Source organism: Lethenteron reissneri, chromosome 21 (assembly GCF_015708825.2).
Source record: "Lethenteron reissneri isolate LAM-NWPU_2019-01 chromosome 21, ASM1570882v1, whole genome shotgun sequence".
NCBI classification, from domain to species: Eukaryota; Metazoa; Chordata; class Hyperoartia; order Petromyzontiformes; family Petromyzontidae; genus Lethenteron; species Lethenteron reissneri.
In genome coordinates this window covers 9,331,993-9,348,158 of record NC_083799.1, presented here as the reverse complement: position 1 = coordinate 9,348,158, position 16,166 = coordinate 9,331,993, and the positions used below count along the sequence as shown (strand labels likewise).

Genomic DNA, 16,166 nt, shown 5'->3' with positions numbered 1-16,166 from the left:
TTTGACGGACGTTGGAATTTGACGGGTGGTGGAGGTGGGTCGGGGGTGCCCATTACGTTCCTGGCACGCCTGCACCGGGGCCCGTGCCGACCGTGCACCGACGGCGCCCTCGCTACAACCACGAGGCCATCGACCGGCGCGCTCGCTCGCTTCCTCGCCTCGGAGCGAGGATCGTTTGGGAGTACGCGGATCCAACTTCTCAGCCACAACACACAAACGCCTACTGCTTTGCAATGGCCCACAAATTGGATGAGTAAATTACTCGTCACGAGAAGCATCTCAGCCTGGTCCGACAGCGGATCATATTCTGGACCTGGCAACACAGTTTCTAATTTTAACGCGCTCCGTCACCTCTGTCGCTTCACGGTCCTCTTACAGCGGATAGCAGGAAACTTGAGAAGTGCGTGTGTGTTCACGTGCGGTTGCCCGCCAGAGGGATTGGTGCGATTCTAACCGAATGGTATTTTACAGTTGGTGATAAAATCAGACAAAAATTAAACGGTGTTCACAATAAGAAAAAAAATATTCTAACACTCTGATGAATGTAATTATCCTTTTTACCAGATGCCTTTGAAAATGCCAAAATGCTGTGTTACCAGTACTACCTGGGCTGCCCCGAACTGGAAGTGTCGCAGTTCAACAGTACGTAAGCAAACAGCACGGCCTCACGGGCACGTGACAGCTGCACTGCCCCACGCGCGAACACAAAGATCTCCCCTGTAGCCTTAACACACCGTTGGGAGAAGTGCCGTTTGCAAGTAGCACCTATGAAGGCCTCGCATGGCACACGTGGAGAGTTGAGTGGCCAGCATCACTCTCGGCTGCCTTTGTCTCCCCAAGCGTATATACACCACACCAATTGCTTATTTAAGGTATGAGTTGGTCTCAGAGAGACCCAGGAACCGCTTCATATGTCCGCCACTGTTATTGTTCATGAGTGGGAATCGGATTCGTGTCACCGGGTTAGCAGTGCAGTGCGCCAATCGCTACACTAGCGTTTCCCACGTGAGCGCATGGAGGTGTGCGTGCACACACACATGCACAACATGGCATGTTGGCTGGGTTGTATGAGGAACGATCTGGACAGGGTACAGTCTGGATATATTGACAGTGTTTTGTAATAACAAGGCAAGTAACACTGCATTGATTCCATCGATTAAAACTGATTCTCGTGCCCATCGTGCGTGAATGGAATGCTGCGTGTGACATCGGATTATTTCAAACTAAACTCTTTTACAGCTATTAGCTATTTTTGAGAAGCGATTTGGCCACAAATGATAGCTCAACGAAGTGGCTTACATTGTGGAAATGTATAGCAGCCAAATACTGTCAACGCTTGTTTCTAAATGTGGAGGTAAAAACCGGAGGACCCGGAGAAAAATCCACGCGACCACTGAGAGAGAGACACGCAAACTCCAATTATACAGCAGCAGGCGTCAGAGTCGGGATTGAACACACGGTCACCTTGGCGACTTCTGAAAACGAAATGCTAGCTATAAGCTCACGTTGACACTTGTGAACAAGAAATGAGAAACAGACGCAAACGAGGTGGTAAAAAGAAACGAGACGGAGAAATTTGGCTTATCGATGCACAATTGACACTCCCCTGGGGGAGGCCTGCATCCAGCAGTGGATTGTCACTTGGCTGTGAATTATTATTATTTAGGAGAAAGTTAAGACCATCAGCCACGTTTTGGAGCTTGAACCTGGGTTTAAATACGTTGAGCGAAACAGCAACGGCAAAGAAAGTTCCACCGTTGACTCAAACACACCGTTCGATTCATGTCGAGCAACGCACGTTTAGGTTGCATAATGCAATTCTCAAACTTTACACAGCAGAAGAATGTGCTTAACTGCGTTACGACAGTCGGTTCTCCCCTGATTGCCAATGTGGGGAGAAACATTTTTGAAGTTTCTGGAGGTTGTGGTGGTGACAAAACAACAGTTTTGGTGCCAGCTATGGAAACAAACAGCCCCTCACTTGGACCCTGTGTGTGGGTCCATCACAACCGAGATGACAATGCACAGCCATAAAACCCCGCAGATTATTCCCCATGCGGCCACTTTGTTTTAGACTTTCAACGTGGAGCTCGATGTACAATGGGGACATAAAAAAAAAATTATGAAACAAATAAAACGATGCCGGGGCCGTTGTTTTATCGACCCCCTCCGGGCAAATGTACGCGAGTGTTTTCTTTCCTCCCCGATTAGCCGCTGTTGACACAGCGAGCCTCGCGGAACACACAGCCTGCTTGCGGTACATTTGACAGCGTGAATATGACAGTGTAAATTCGACCGCAGAGCACCTGGATTTTTGTTTGGTGGCACACACGAGCAGCCTGCCACTCTGTGCACATGCGCAGGGCTTTGCCGTGTGTACGTTGAACTTCTTTCGCACCGTACATAGCCAGTCGTGCTCATCGAATGTACCGACCCGCTTCTGGATGAGGACCTTTCCCCGTATAGTACGGATTGCGGGGGTTAGCGTACCGAACTTCAGCACACTGGTCGGTCCGGGGTTGGTGGAGGCAGGGAGCGTAGGAGTACAGTACAATAGATTTTTCCGCACTGCCCTATCCTGTCCACCACATAGCCCCCGCGATCCGCCTATGACAACCTGGTGTGCATCGTGGTCGCCCATCCCTGCAACTATCCAGGCTCAAGCCTGCTCGGCTTTTGAGCTGTCATGAGATCAGGCTCATGTCAGTGGCGAGATGGTAACTACCTTACCTGGTAACCAGGAGGTCGTAGATTTCATCCTGACCATGACACCTGCAGTATATGTTCTTCCCGTGGTCGCGTGGATTTTTCTGCCGATCCTCCGGTTTTTCCCTCCACATTTAGAAACATGCGTGACCGCTATAAATGTCCACGTGATAAGCCACTTCATTGGGCTACCATTTGTGGCCCAGGTCGCTTCTGAAAAATAACTTATACAGCTCAGTGGGCCTTACCTGGTAAAATAAACATAGTTTAGTTTCGTATTTAGATATGATCAGAGGCGTTGCTCACATTAACACAAAGTGTTTCTTCAGCCCAGCGGCCTGCCGCTCTTCCAGACTTTGTATGGTAAAGTAAACCTCATGACCCACACAGACATTGGGGAACCCTCATCCAGCAGTGGACTGACAAACGTGGGGCTGAATTTGAAAAACACAATAACTGTACATTTTATGTATTGAGTCAACTATTCCCACTTAGTGCATGGCATGAAGCAACCACACTTTGTAGGTAGGGCATCATCTCCTGAAGAAAACCTATGCAGGGATGATGTCATCATTCGCAAGAACTGGGGACTCTCGCTTAGATTTTGTTTTGGTGAAAGTTGAATATAAGAAAAGGTACCCAGTGGCCTATAAAGTTCAGCAGGGCACCAGAACCCTTCTTTGTTTTGTTTTATGACCAACAATTATTGAACAGAGCGGTAATCATGGATGAGAGATATAGCCATGGTGAAAATGTGTTCTGGCCTCGCTTAGTTCATTCTGTTCTCGTGATTGACAATATGGAGCTACACGTCAATGTCAAAATCTGCTGGTCATGACGAGTGCTTTGGGACAGAGGGAGTTGATGTCATTTTGCTGTTTCTCTTCTATTGAAGGAGCGCAGGCTACAGTGGTTTACTATACGGTCCATAGTTTGGGTTGCATTGCCACAACCGTCGCTAATGCGCAAGGAGGAGTTGATGACGATGATGATGATGGTGATGATCCAGAATGCTCCACTGGAGCGCCTGCCGAGCTCTCGTATCCTGACCCTGGAGTGACGGCCGCGTTGCGCGTGTGCGTCTGTGTGTGTGTGCATCTGTGTGTGTGTGTGCATCTGTGTGTGTGTGCGTCTGTGTGTGTGTGCGTCTGTGTGTGTGTGTGCGTCTGTGTGTGTGTGCGTCTGTGTGTGTGTGTGTGTGCGTCTGTGTGTGTGTGCGTCTGTGTGTGTGTGCGTCTGTGTGTGTGTGCGTCTGTGTGTGTGTGCGTCTGTGTGTGTGTGCGTTTGTGTGTGTGTGTGCGTCTGTGTGTGTGTGCGTCTGTGTGTGTGTGTGCGTCTGTGTGTGTGTGCGTGCGTCTGTGTGTGTGCGTCTGTGTGTGTGTGCGTCTGTGTGTGTGTGCGTCTGTGTGTGTGTGCGTCTGTGTGTGTGTGTATGCGTCTGTGTGTGTGTGCGTCTGTGTGTGTGTGTGCGTCTGTATGTGTGTGTGCGTCTGTGTGTGTGTGTGCGTCTGTGTGTGTGAGCGTCTGTGTGTGTGTGTGTGCGTCTGTGTGTGTGTGCGTCTGTGTGTGTGTGTGCGTCTGTGTGTGTGTGCGTCTGTGTGTGTGTGTGTCTGTGTGTGTGTGTGCATGCGTGCGTCTGTGTGTGTGTGCGTCTCGTGGGGAGCAGTAGTGTAGCGGGTAGCGTGCCACGCTACAAACCCGGCAACCCGAGTTCGATTCCTGCTCACGGCCAACACCATCGACGATTCTCTGAGCTGGTCCGGGGGCCTCCTCCCCTAGGTTGACTCAGCCTTAAATGAGTACCTGGTGCGGTGTGTAAACATCGCCACTCGGGAGACAAGGGCGGTCGGGCGTGGTGCTGGCCATCCATCCCCTCGTGTGCCATGTCAGCCTTCATAGGTGATCGCTAACAGCACTTGCCCCAACGGTCTGTTAAAGGCTACACGTGTGATGTTTTTTTTTATGTCTCTTGCAGTACAAGGAGCAGAGGAGGAGGTGCACATGGTCTACATCCCATCCCACCTCTACCACGTGCTCTTTGAGCTCTTCAAGGCAAGCGCCGCCGTCCTGCTCCGAATTGGACGCTCGTGTGCCGGCTGCCCAGTGCTCGGCGCTTGCATTGCAACCGGTTCTCTGTCCCAGGAAATAAATATAAGGGGACGCCACGGTGGCGAGATGTTAATTGCCTCGCCTGGTATGCAGGAGGCCGTGGGTTCAATCCCGACCCTGACGCTTGTACATGTGGAGTCTGCATTGTTCTCTTCGTGGTCGCGTGGATTGTTCTCCGGGTCCTCTGTTTTTTCCCTCCGCATTTGGAATCAACATCACGCGTTTAAAGCATCCCACTTCGCCACATCCAGTATAGCCTCCCGCCGAGGCGGTGGCTTTTAATTGACGTGCCACCCACTCCGGTGTCAACCGGCCGCCTGGAAAATATTCGGGAGGAGAAACTAAGCACTGCCCACAACCGTGGCTACTCGCACGCCATGGGTGCGGGAAGCGGGGGGGTAGGAAGTGCAGAGCTATCCATGTGGTGTGTGCCCCCTCCGATTAGCACGGTTGGCTACGTACGGTGCAAAAGTAGTTCAACATACATACGTGCAAGGAATGTATGTGTCCAACCCTTTAGTCAGTGCACTGCTGGATAAAAGCCTCCCTGTACCTTTGAGGGTCGTGGGATGTTATTGGAACGTGCTTCAACACACGCCCGGCATGCCTCATTCCAGTGTTCCTCTCTTCGTGGCTCTGGCTACTTCGTAACGCGCCGCCTATTCCGGCGTCGACCGGCGACCCAGAAACCATTCGGTGAAGAAAATGAATCCCCCATTTTCGCGTTGCTTCACGTGCGCGGAGGCGCGGAAACGTTTAACCCTTCACCCACTGCCATTCCTAACCGCAGCGGGAGAACGCAGCCCTAATTATAGAGCCGGGCGACGGGTGAGACGTGTGTGTGTGTGCGTAAGCGCGTGTTTTGCGTGCATGTGTGCCACTGAGGCATGCGCCCGTGGTGGCAAGGTCACAGAGGCTGCTGGCTGCTTGGCTCGCCCGGGTTGTTACGCCTTTGGCAGACGACGAGTTTTATTTGTTTGTGCGAGGGCCGTCTGTGCCCTTTACGACGGCTGGGAGGGTGGCCGGGCGGGGCAAGCAGGCTTGACGTCGCTGGTGCCGTTCTCTGGGTTTGCAATCGAGTTCGATTTGGGTTGCGAGTAATCTCGACGGGGATTCCATGACGCAGCGGAGGGGACGCGTGCTGGACGAGAGAGATTGTTGATCCACGAGAGCTCCTTACTTATTTGCTCGGGGATCACTGTTGTGAAATGTCCGTCCTGCAGAGTCATAGGTTGACGGACTCGAGTACTGTATTTTTTTACGTGTAGAGGTGAACTTTTGTCAAATTTTTTCTTGAGGTTATAGACGTGGAGTAGTGGCCACGGCTAACATCAGTGGCGAGTGATATGCCAAAGTCGCATGGTCTATCCACTGCTGGATGAAGGTCTCCCCAAATCCACTGCCTTTCCCCACGGTCCGGCGATGCAGCCATCTATGTGGCCACCGCACACGAGCCGATTTCTCTGCTCCATCTCCATGGCGGACGCTCCTCTTGGGAGCGTTTCCTCATTTGGCCGTGCGCTCCGTTATTAGTCCGGCCTCCATCCTTTCCAGCGACGTATCCCACCCCGAAGTCTACTCACTTTTCTTAAGCCAGTGTGATATCTCTCCATGTATGCATGCATGTTGAACATGTTTCACACCGTGCATAGCCAACCGTGCTACGTAGGTATGCCGAACTTCTTTCGCACCGTGCGTCACCAACCGTGCCAATCAGAGGTGCGATTAGCACGGTTGGCTACGCAACGCTCGTCCTCTGTGGTCCTCGCTTTGCCCCCTCTTCCATCGTTGTCGCCGGGTGTGATTCCACGCTTAAGATCTTTTCCCCGCCGTGAATTGAACGTCTCCTCGCCCTCACGTTTTGTTGGACAGAACTCGATGCGGGCGACGGTGGAGCACCACGACGCTCTGGGCACTGCGTACCCGACCATCAAAGTGATGGTCTCTCTCGGCAAGGAGGACCTCAGCATCAAGGTAACGGCGGCAACGCAATGCGTGACAGTTGCCACAACCGCGATTGCAACATGCAAGCGCCCGCAACTCTTATGGCCATGTTAACGGCTGCACCAACATCAACAGCCACCACCACAGCAACCACAGCAATAAAAACCATAGCAACGTGAACCACCACGACAACAAGTACCACGGCAACAACAGCAATAACAACCACAGCAACATCAATTGCAACAACAACCACGACAACAAACAACCATGACAGCAGCCACGATAACAACCCACCACGGCGACCAACACAACAGCAACAGCGGACCAACTGAGTCTGTCCCCGCATTCCCCTTCATCACTGGTGCACTGGTTATGAGGCCGAATCTGTTTAACACGTAGCATGGCTTTCGCGACCATCGTTATTCATTCATAATGTAGGTTTTTTTGGATTAGATCGCGTAAATATTAATGTGTCGTTAAACCCGCCACCACCCGACACAGCCAATTAAGTCAGGTTTGTCACGTAAACAGAACACGCCAATTCGTTACTAGTACAACACACCAGTGTGTGTTGTTATTTTGAATGTTATTCATAAGAAAGTCTTTTTGGGTTTGATCGCATAAATATAAATTGTAAAGTTTGTCACTTAAACAAAACCTGCAAATTAGTTCAGTAGTTGGAGAGCAAACCCATGACATCTAGACCAAGTCTGAATGGCGGCTGGGGGTCGATGCGCTGTTCCTCAAGAAGCCCCCCTCGACGTTTGCCCCGGCGCGCCAGGCGGGTCGGCTCTGGCAGGTCGAGGTTGCAACGGATCGAGGTCGTTGAGGGTCAGGCCATGACGTTGAGGCGTGCATTCTGTGCTGTGGCCGTGCGGGCGAGCAGGTGAGCGACCGGGGCGGCGGAGTCCCGCTGCGCAAGATCGAGCGTCTCTTCAACTACATGTACTCGACGGCGCCGCGGCCCCACATCGACACGGCGCGCGCCGCGCCCCTCGTGAGTACCGCCTCCCGCCACGCGATGTGCTCTGTCCTCTGCTGCTGTGGGCGGACACCCCAGCCCTGCCGTCGCGTCGCCCGCGAGCCGCCGGCGCCGGCGGTGCGATTGTCGTTCGCTACCCGGTGGAACTCGCTTGACCTCCGTCGCTCCATGTGTTTTCGTCGTCGTTAACCGTGGTCTGTCCCGCTGCCGGGTGAACGATTGCTTCCCCCGTGTCGCTACCGCCGCCGCCTGTTCGCGGCATCACGATAGTCGGCCATGATTAATCCACTGCTGGATGAAGGGCAGCCTAAGCCAAGGCCATCCCTCGTATGTATGCATGTTGAATTTATTTCCGCCATGTAACAATACATCTGGCTCCTGTGTACAAGCTCAGATCTCATTCCAGCTGTCCTTTGGCTGTCAATAGTCTCGACACAACGGATGTGATCGCTATCAGCGATGGTGGCGTGTCATGCCCGGGCCTGGTCAATGTGACCTTCCTCTCGAACGTTGCGTTTAACTTCTCAACGTTGTCAGCATCCGGGTTTCTCATCCGCTTGTCATGGAAAGGCAACGTGCACCTCCTGTTATTCCGGGCCGGGGATTACTCGCCGAGAGACCATTCTCGGAAAGTGTTCACCTTGGCAGTAGATAGATCACGCCTGTCAATGGTTACGCTTGGAGTATTTGGCCTGCTATGAATGTCCACGCGATAAGCCACTTCGTTAAGTTATCATTTTTGACAGGCAGGTCGCTTCTGAAAAAGAGCCGTATAGCTCAGTGGGCTTTGCCTGGTAAAATAAAAAATAGTTCGTAAACAAAAATGGCAATGATGGTGAACGAGCGGCACCGACACTCCGTTAAACACGCCAACGCTACCAGGGCAACGTTGGACCGCGATCAGAACCGATGTTTACCGAGTTAGCGTGGCGGGGGTAGGGAGGGAGGGGAGGTGGACAAGCGTTACCCCACCTCCCATTGCTGGCACTCGAGCTCAGTATTGGGGTTACTTACAAGGCCCTTATCAGCATTAAGCGGTAGAGGTTTTATCAGTTTCTTTTTTAAGCTAACATTTCAGCGGGCCAATTACAGAGTGGGTGGGGGGCGTTGTTCGTTGGCCTTGTTGTTGTCGTAGTCGAGTCACAGTCGGTGCCTGCTCAGCAAACGCCGATTCATCGGCGTAGGATTACTGCACACCTGTGGTGATGTGTGGGCCAAGGTTCAAGAGGTAAAGTTCTCCTGGCAGCTGTCGGCGTTTGCCTAGCACGGCACGTAAACAGGTTCTGGGGTAAACAGTATAAAAAAAGCCCAAATGTGGGCGGCGTATGTGCGTATGTATGTATGTATGCTAACATCTTTCGCACCGTACGGAGCCAACTGTGCTAATCGCAGGTGACGATGTCGCAGCCGATTTCACTGGTCAAGAACCGATCACGTGACATGTGACAGGCGCGCTGACTCTCCGCGACATTACAAGCAACAACGGACATCCCAACGAGATTATATTCCATTCGTTTTTCACAATTGGAGATCCGATTTGTGATTCGAGTAGAAAGAAGTTGTTGATTAATTTCTTTTACGCCTCGTTTTTACTGCATCAGTTTTTCTGGTTTTTTTTGCCCCCCTTGTATTGCCTTGTTCGTTCCATTAATATAATCGTGACGACCAATTGCAATTAACGTGAACTTGTAAACAGTCCGTTCATAACCCTTTGCGATTCGACGCACACGGGCTTGTGAGCGCAGGAATTCGATTTCAGTCGATGCACCATCAAACGGCCAGTGTCCAGCAGAGTGTGTGACCTCTGATTGTGGTGTGGCCAACGTGCGGTGCAGGCCGGCTTTGGCTACGGGCTGCCTATCTCGCGCCTCTACGCGCGATACTTCCAGGGTGACATTCAGCTCTACTCCATGGAGGGCTACGGCACGGACGCCGTAATATACCTCAAGGTTTGCGCCCCCCCCCCCCACCATCATAAATATCTTCATCATCGAAGCCGTGACCATCACCATTAGGGCCATCACCAGCATCATCACCATCATTACCATGATTGTCATTATTAGCACCACTGCCATCTTCAAAGCCACCACCATAATGTCCATTACCACCACCTCCCACCGCTACCATAACCACAACTGCTATCAATCGCCAGCAATGTCTCCACAACCATCACTACCACCATAACCATCATCCCCATCACCAGCCCCCCCGCCATCACTCCCACTACGGCTATCGCCACCACCGTCATCACCACCATCGTCGCCACTATCATCACTACCTACCATCATTATCCCCATGACCATCACGGCCGCCACCACCATCAACATCACCATTGTCGCCCCCCTCCCCCCACACCACCACCATGACCATTGTCCATAGCAAATCCCTGGTAGCTGTGTTGGCGCAGGTGGCAACGGTCGACAGTGTTGCAGGCTCACTCGCTCGCCCGTTCACCTCAGCTCACGGAGCTCCCACTTTGTTTGCGTGCACCTCTGGAGAGTTTAAAGTTCGCTCGGAGTCAATGATCCAATTAACTTGCGGTTAATATGACCCCAGACTTATTAACTCAATGGAGAATTCTGCTGTGCGTGCTTTAAAGAATAATTCCGCTGCTATTTATTGAAGAAGACGAAGAAGAGTGGTGCATTTGGGTGCGTGTGTGTGTGCATGTGCACGTGTGTGTGTGCGTGCGTGTGTGCGCGTACATGTGTGTGCATATGTGTGCATGTGTACGTACGCATGTGTGCACGTGTGCGTGTGTGAGAGCGTTGTTGAAACTTGGAATAGAGCAGAGGGAGCAACGCCAGGGTACAGCCCAGGCTGCAGTAACCACTGCTGTTTGGTTTTCACCAATTTGTACAAAGTTCCCATTCGCATCCTTCTTCCCACGTTCCTCTGTCAATCCAAATAATAGTTCCTAAGCGCTGTGTTACATTGCCTACTACGCCCTGACAAACGAGACTCAATGGGCTCTCACCTGCTTGCAGACGACACAAATGAACCTTTGCGGTCAAAGTGAGCCAATGGTGAGGCGGCAGTATGGGTTGGTACCAGAGGACTCAGCCAGAAATGCTGAGTTCTGACAAATAAAAATGTATTAGAAATTGACAGTTTGACGGCGTTGGAATAAGCATGTCTGTTATGGCAGGCAGCATGGGAAAGTACAATGCCCCAAATGTGGATAAGAGGCAATTGGAAACAATCTCGGCAGTAAATTTCGATTTAAAGCTTTCGTGACTGCAGGGATTCATCTTCTTGGTTATTTTGGTAAAGTCACGTAGAAGGGAAGTAATAAAATAATACATAATAAAACATAATAAAATAATTCTCACGACGTTTCGGCCACAACGCAAGCAGCCGTCCTCAGGTGAAGAACAGGTCTGTCGAGAAGACAGATTCTAAATGACAACCCCAGGCTTGGAGCGTCTTTTTTAAGCTGGGTTGGAGGGGGGGAGAGCAGCCTTGACAAAATAATTTGTATATCAAGAGGAATTTAGCATATATATAAGCTGGGTTGGAGGTGTAAGAAGAGCGCCTTGACAAAATAATTTACATATCAAGAGGAATTTTGCATATTTATGGGAAATGCGTAGGAGGTGGGCTGGGGGGTTTCAAAGTCATATTATGTCCATGCATTATGCAGGATTAGCAGCATCAAAGGGAGGGGGTAGGGGGTATGCAATTTATTTTGTCAAGGCGCTCTCCCCCCCTCCAACCCAGCTTAAAAAAGACGCTCCAAGCCTGGGGTTGTCATTCAGACTCTGTCTTCTCGACAGACCTGTTCTTCACCTGAGGACGGCTGCTTGCGTTGTGGCCGAAACGTCGTGAGAATTATTTTATCATGTTTTATTTTTTATTATTTTATTACTTCCCTTCTACTTGACTTTACCGAAAGAACCAAGGAGATGAATCTCGGCAGAAGTTCTGCGTTGTCATCTTTCGCAGGCCTTTCTCTAACACTGCGATCCGCCACCCTGCGAGGGGTTCTGAATGGACTCGAAACTCCTCCCATGACGCCGATGGAACAGTTAGAATAAAATCGGGGGATAAAAAAAAATCAGTTCATTATTTTACATTTTTACAGAAAAGTATCAGTAATAAGAATCGATTACTCTGCCCCGTTCCACAGGCCCTGTCGAGCGAGTCGGTGGAGCGACTGCCGGTCTTCAACAAATCCGTGTTCAAGCACTACCAGGTGAACCAGGAGGCGGACGACTGGTGCGTGCCTAGCAGCGAGCCCCGCAACCTCGCCACGTACCGCTCGTAATCGCGAGCCGCGAGCCGATCGTGACCCACCCGCCGATCGTGAGCCGCCCACACGCTGCCCTGCTGCTCCTCTCTGCCACGCGCCGACGACGACCCCCTGCCTGACCCCATCCACAGTTCTCAATCCAGGATTGCAAACCTGCCGATTTTCTAAGCGCGTTGGGCTCTGAGAGGGAGTCCGGTTCTGTTTTTGTTTTCAACACACTGCAGTGAAGCAAAGCCGTACCCATTGGTTCGCTTCGGTAGCCCCGATGAGAGTGGTGCCATCGGTGGAGGACCTCGCCCGCAGGCCTTAAAATGCCCAGTGCCGTGCCTATTCCGCCCAGAAATGTTTGGTCGCTTTTTACTTGAAATTGTCACTGAGTGATGCTCTACTTACAGATTTCCACTCCGTGTGGAATCCAGTCGGGACGCGATTCAATTCAGGGGGTTTAAAATCCAGAGACTCTTTTCCTTTTTCAAAAAAGGCAGCTGTGTTTTGCGAACCTAGGGAAGCCGAGTTCCGTCATCGGTCATGGCCAACATCAGTGGTGAGCGACGCCTTAACCGGTCCTGGAGCTCCTGCCCCCTGCCTGCTCACCATCACCAGCGCAGTGAAGTGCGATCAAAACGAGCGCAAGGAAGGACGCGGCGCCAAAGGGGAGCAAGCTGTCATACGGCGATGTGGCGCTCCAGGGTGAAGTCGACGAAGCGTGCCGCTTTAAGGATTCGTAATAATCAGGCATTTACTTGTGTAGTTTTCATCGCGTTTTTTTTTCAGGATTACGCGTCGCGCGGCGCTGCGCTCGAGTTATGAAACTAGTTTTATTCAGTGTGAGCAAATTGGAACTCAAAAGGAGTTCCGTGGAATTGTGCCAGTAAATATATATTCCTGTACAATGTGACTCTCAATGGGAGTGCAACCTAGACTCACCAGACAAAGGGACTAGGAGCTCCGTTGTTAATTTGACATTTCTAGCTTGATGCTGTCGTCCGCTCTGAGGCAGTCAGATAACGACGCCTGTGCTCTGAAAATGGTAAAGCTGCTGCCTGGCTCGGCACAATCGCACCCACGCTAATTGAAGCGATACGTACAGGCTTACCGGTACGTATCGAGTTCTCAGTGGAGAGATGACAAACCTACGGCCCGTGGGCTGGATGCAACCCGCTATTTCCTATCGTACTGCCCGTGGCTAAAAGCATCTTAGCCGCACTGATCAGGTACTTGCTAATGTTAGTGCACTGCGCTACAAATCCGGTGACTCCAGTTCAATTCTCGCTCACGGCCAACACCAGTGACGATTATATAAACCAGTCTTGGACCTCCACCAGGTCGACTTAGCCTCGAAGGAGTCCCTGGTGCAGTATGCAAACAATCGCCACTCGGGAGACGAAGGCGGCCGGGCGTGGTGCTGGCCACCCACCTCCTTCGTGTGCCATGCGCAACTTCGTAGGTGCTCGCTCACAGGACTTGCCCCAAAAGTCTGTTGTTTGTATTTTGTTAACATGCGGCCGCAAAATATATATATATTTTAAAAGGCTTCCTGGCCCTGCTCTTGCAGCTCCTGCTTGAGTGTGATGTTGCCGGGTCGCCAGCCCAATGAATGAATGCCCTCATGCTGAGAGGGCTGCGCAAGGTGCAATGTCAAGCCACGCTCGGGTTACCAAGAGACGCCGCAGAGTTAGTGACTGAACCCAGGAGGCATGTGCATCTCTCGAGACACGGTCAATGTCTCCTGTGAACTTGTAAACTGGACTGTTAAAGGTGTTTTTTATTTCAGTGGTACATTTCTGCTCGAAGTTGTCCTTCCACGTTTGGGCCGTGTCACCGTTTCTCGTCAATGACATGACTACGATTATCTATCTCTAAACCGCTTAGGGAAGTGAGGGTGCCACTGTTTATATCGAGGAGCAATAAGGTATTTTTGAATCTTCACTTGCTTTGGATTTTTTTTGGGACAAGCTCGGTTGCTGCCCGTGTCACCGTCATCAGTTGCTAAGCGAGGCCACGAAGAAGTTTGGAGATCGGGACACCACCTGGGCTTCCCAGTTTCTTTCGACAAACTTCACACTACAGCCGCATACGAAAAATGCTTTGAAACTACATTCGAGCAATTGTTGTACGGTAGTCGTCGCAGGCAATTAGTTTGCTGCACATTTTCTTTTTTTTCTGCTCGGTTACTCCATGGCAAGGTTGGTGGCGGGCCACCCAATTAAATGAGGCACGTGCCACTGACGTCATAGTGTTACTCGTACAGAAAATGACGTCATAGTGTCACCCGTACAGACAATGACGTCACAGCACCACGGGTACAGACATTGACGTAAACAGCTGGAGGGGAGTTGCTAGTTGAAGAGCCACACTCGATTCCAGTTCCATACAAGTTGCCAAAGGCGGCTGTAGTAAATCCATTGTGAGTTAAAATTGCCGATGATAAAATTGTCACCCCTGATGTATCTGGACGTAACGGCCCGTCGCATTTGGTTGATATTTGAAATCCACGTGGCCTTCATCCAAAAGTGTGTCCTTTCTCTGTGAGAAATAGCGGACGCCCCTTCGAATGGTTTCACTTGAGTTTGGATTTTAAGTTTGAATTTTATTTGCCGTGATGTAGAGAAGCCACATATGATGGGCAGTGGAGCGAGCGGGGCGAGTGGTCTTAGCCTCGGGTAGTCGTCCGTCGATGCCCTTTGACCCTAGAATGTCGGAACAGCAGCAGGAAAGGGGCGATCCACCGGGGAAAAAATAAGCTGCTACATCCGTTTGAAAGATGAGGATGTGCAGGATTCCGGATCAATGATTGGTTTTCATTGTTTGTGAAAATTTCTCGAACGTTTTCTAAGACTTCAGTGGTGGCAGTAAGTTGAGAAATGGTTTTTAATTCAAAGAGGTTTTTATGTAAACATTTCATGTGCTTACATTATGCACAGGAATGTGCACTCGAATATTTTTACAGCAACCGGGTAAAAAAAACAATAGTTGTTTTGTTTAAAAAATAAATGCAATTAAATAAAAATCTATTGTAATTTGTAAATAATAAAAATGTAATTCTAGAGTGTGAAAATATATATGCACGCTTCAGCGGGTGCGCTGGAACACGTTTAATTCAGTACATATGTATTCAAACCGTGATGATATCGCAACAACCAATGGCTTGTTGTTTGCTCGGGGTATAAGGATACCGGAGCCATAAGCTAAAGCATCGAATCGTGCATGTAGCAATCGGCATGTGCTTCCGATGCTGTGCGTAATGTGCTCACCCCCTTCCAGCCACCAGATGCTGCTCCATTCACGAAAATGTATTTAAAAACATCGTCAAAATCCATATTTAATTTGACCGAGTCGCGCCAATTCACCGCATCACGAGGAAGGGTTGGTGGGTGAGTTAGTTGCGGGGGGGGGTGATCCGTTACATTTCTGTTGACCTTTGGGACTTCATGCCAGTATGTTGTGATTGTTGGACTGCCGTGCTCTGACCTCTCTGTACATATGATTACGTGTGCTTGGAGTTTTAAACTGCGTCGCTATTCATAGGGCATGCGTAACGTTCAATACGAATACAATCCTGTTATTCATGTGTATGTGTTTGAAAACTCTCATAGCTCACCACGTGACTTGTGACATTAACGTATTGTCCATCAATAATAAAAGCATTGTTTTTGCACCCACTTGACATTATTTTCACATTTACACAGTGCATGGATGGGCGTCGTGAGTGTTGAGCAATGACCTAGGTACGTTGAACTTATTTCATACCGTACATGGACAACCGTGCCAATCAAAGGTGCGGGGTAAAGAACAAACTAAACACAAAAAGCAGTTCGAAATAAAAAATGTCAATCTAGACTTTAAAGTGCAAGGCTTTAGTGGCTTCCTAATATTGGAAGGAACAGCGTTCCAGACGGCCGCAGAAGCGCATCTGAAAGCGCACGATGTGGTGACCATCTTTGTTCGATGGCTAGCCAAAAGGCGATGCTGCGAGGATGATGACCGGAGTTTGCGTGATCCGCCCATACGTGGACTGTGACACTGCATCGGGGTCGTGCGAGGAAGATAGATGTGGGTAAATATTAGTCCGTGGGCCCAGATTTCATTCCATGCCCCAGGGCCCATGCCCAACCATACACTACACCACTGGGGCTCCGTGTGTTCAGTAATAGACACTTCGTGTGCCTGTGT

At 50.5% G+C, this 16,166-nt stretch overlaps 1 protein-coding gene across 2 annotated transcripts in view; it reads left to right on the top strand.

Moving 5' to 3' along the window:
• Positions 1-15,660, top strand: part of LOC133345192 (pyruvate dehydrogenase (acetyl-transferring) kinase isozyme 2, mitochondrial-like) — a 33,766-nt gene extending 18,106 nt beyond the window's left edge. Inside the window, exons 6-11 of one of the 2 annotated variants that reach the window (XM_061555736.1) lie at positions 565-642; positions 4,682-4,758; positions 6,688-6,789; positions 7,646-7,756; positions 9,577-9,690; positions 11,871-15,660. In XM_061555736.1, the coding sequence (XP_061411720.1) occupies positions 565-642; positions 4,682-4,758; positions 6,688-6,789; positions 7,646-7,756; positions 9,577-9,690; positions 11,871-12,008 (620 nt within the window). In that variant the 3' untranslated portion in view covers positions 12,009-15,660. Of the gene's footprint in view, positions 1-564; positions 647-4,681; positions 4,759-6,687; positions 6,790-7,645; positions 7,757-9,576; positions 9,691-11,870 lie in introns of those variants that run through there. The other variant, XR_009755419.1, reaches the window with a different exon arrangement.
• The last annotated feature ends 506 nt before the right edge of the window (positions 15,661-16,166 follow it).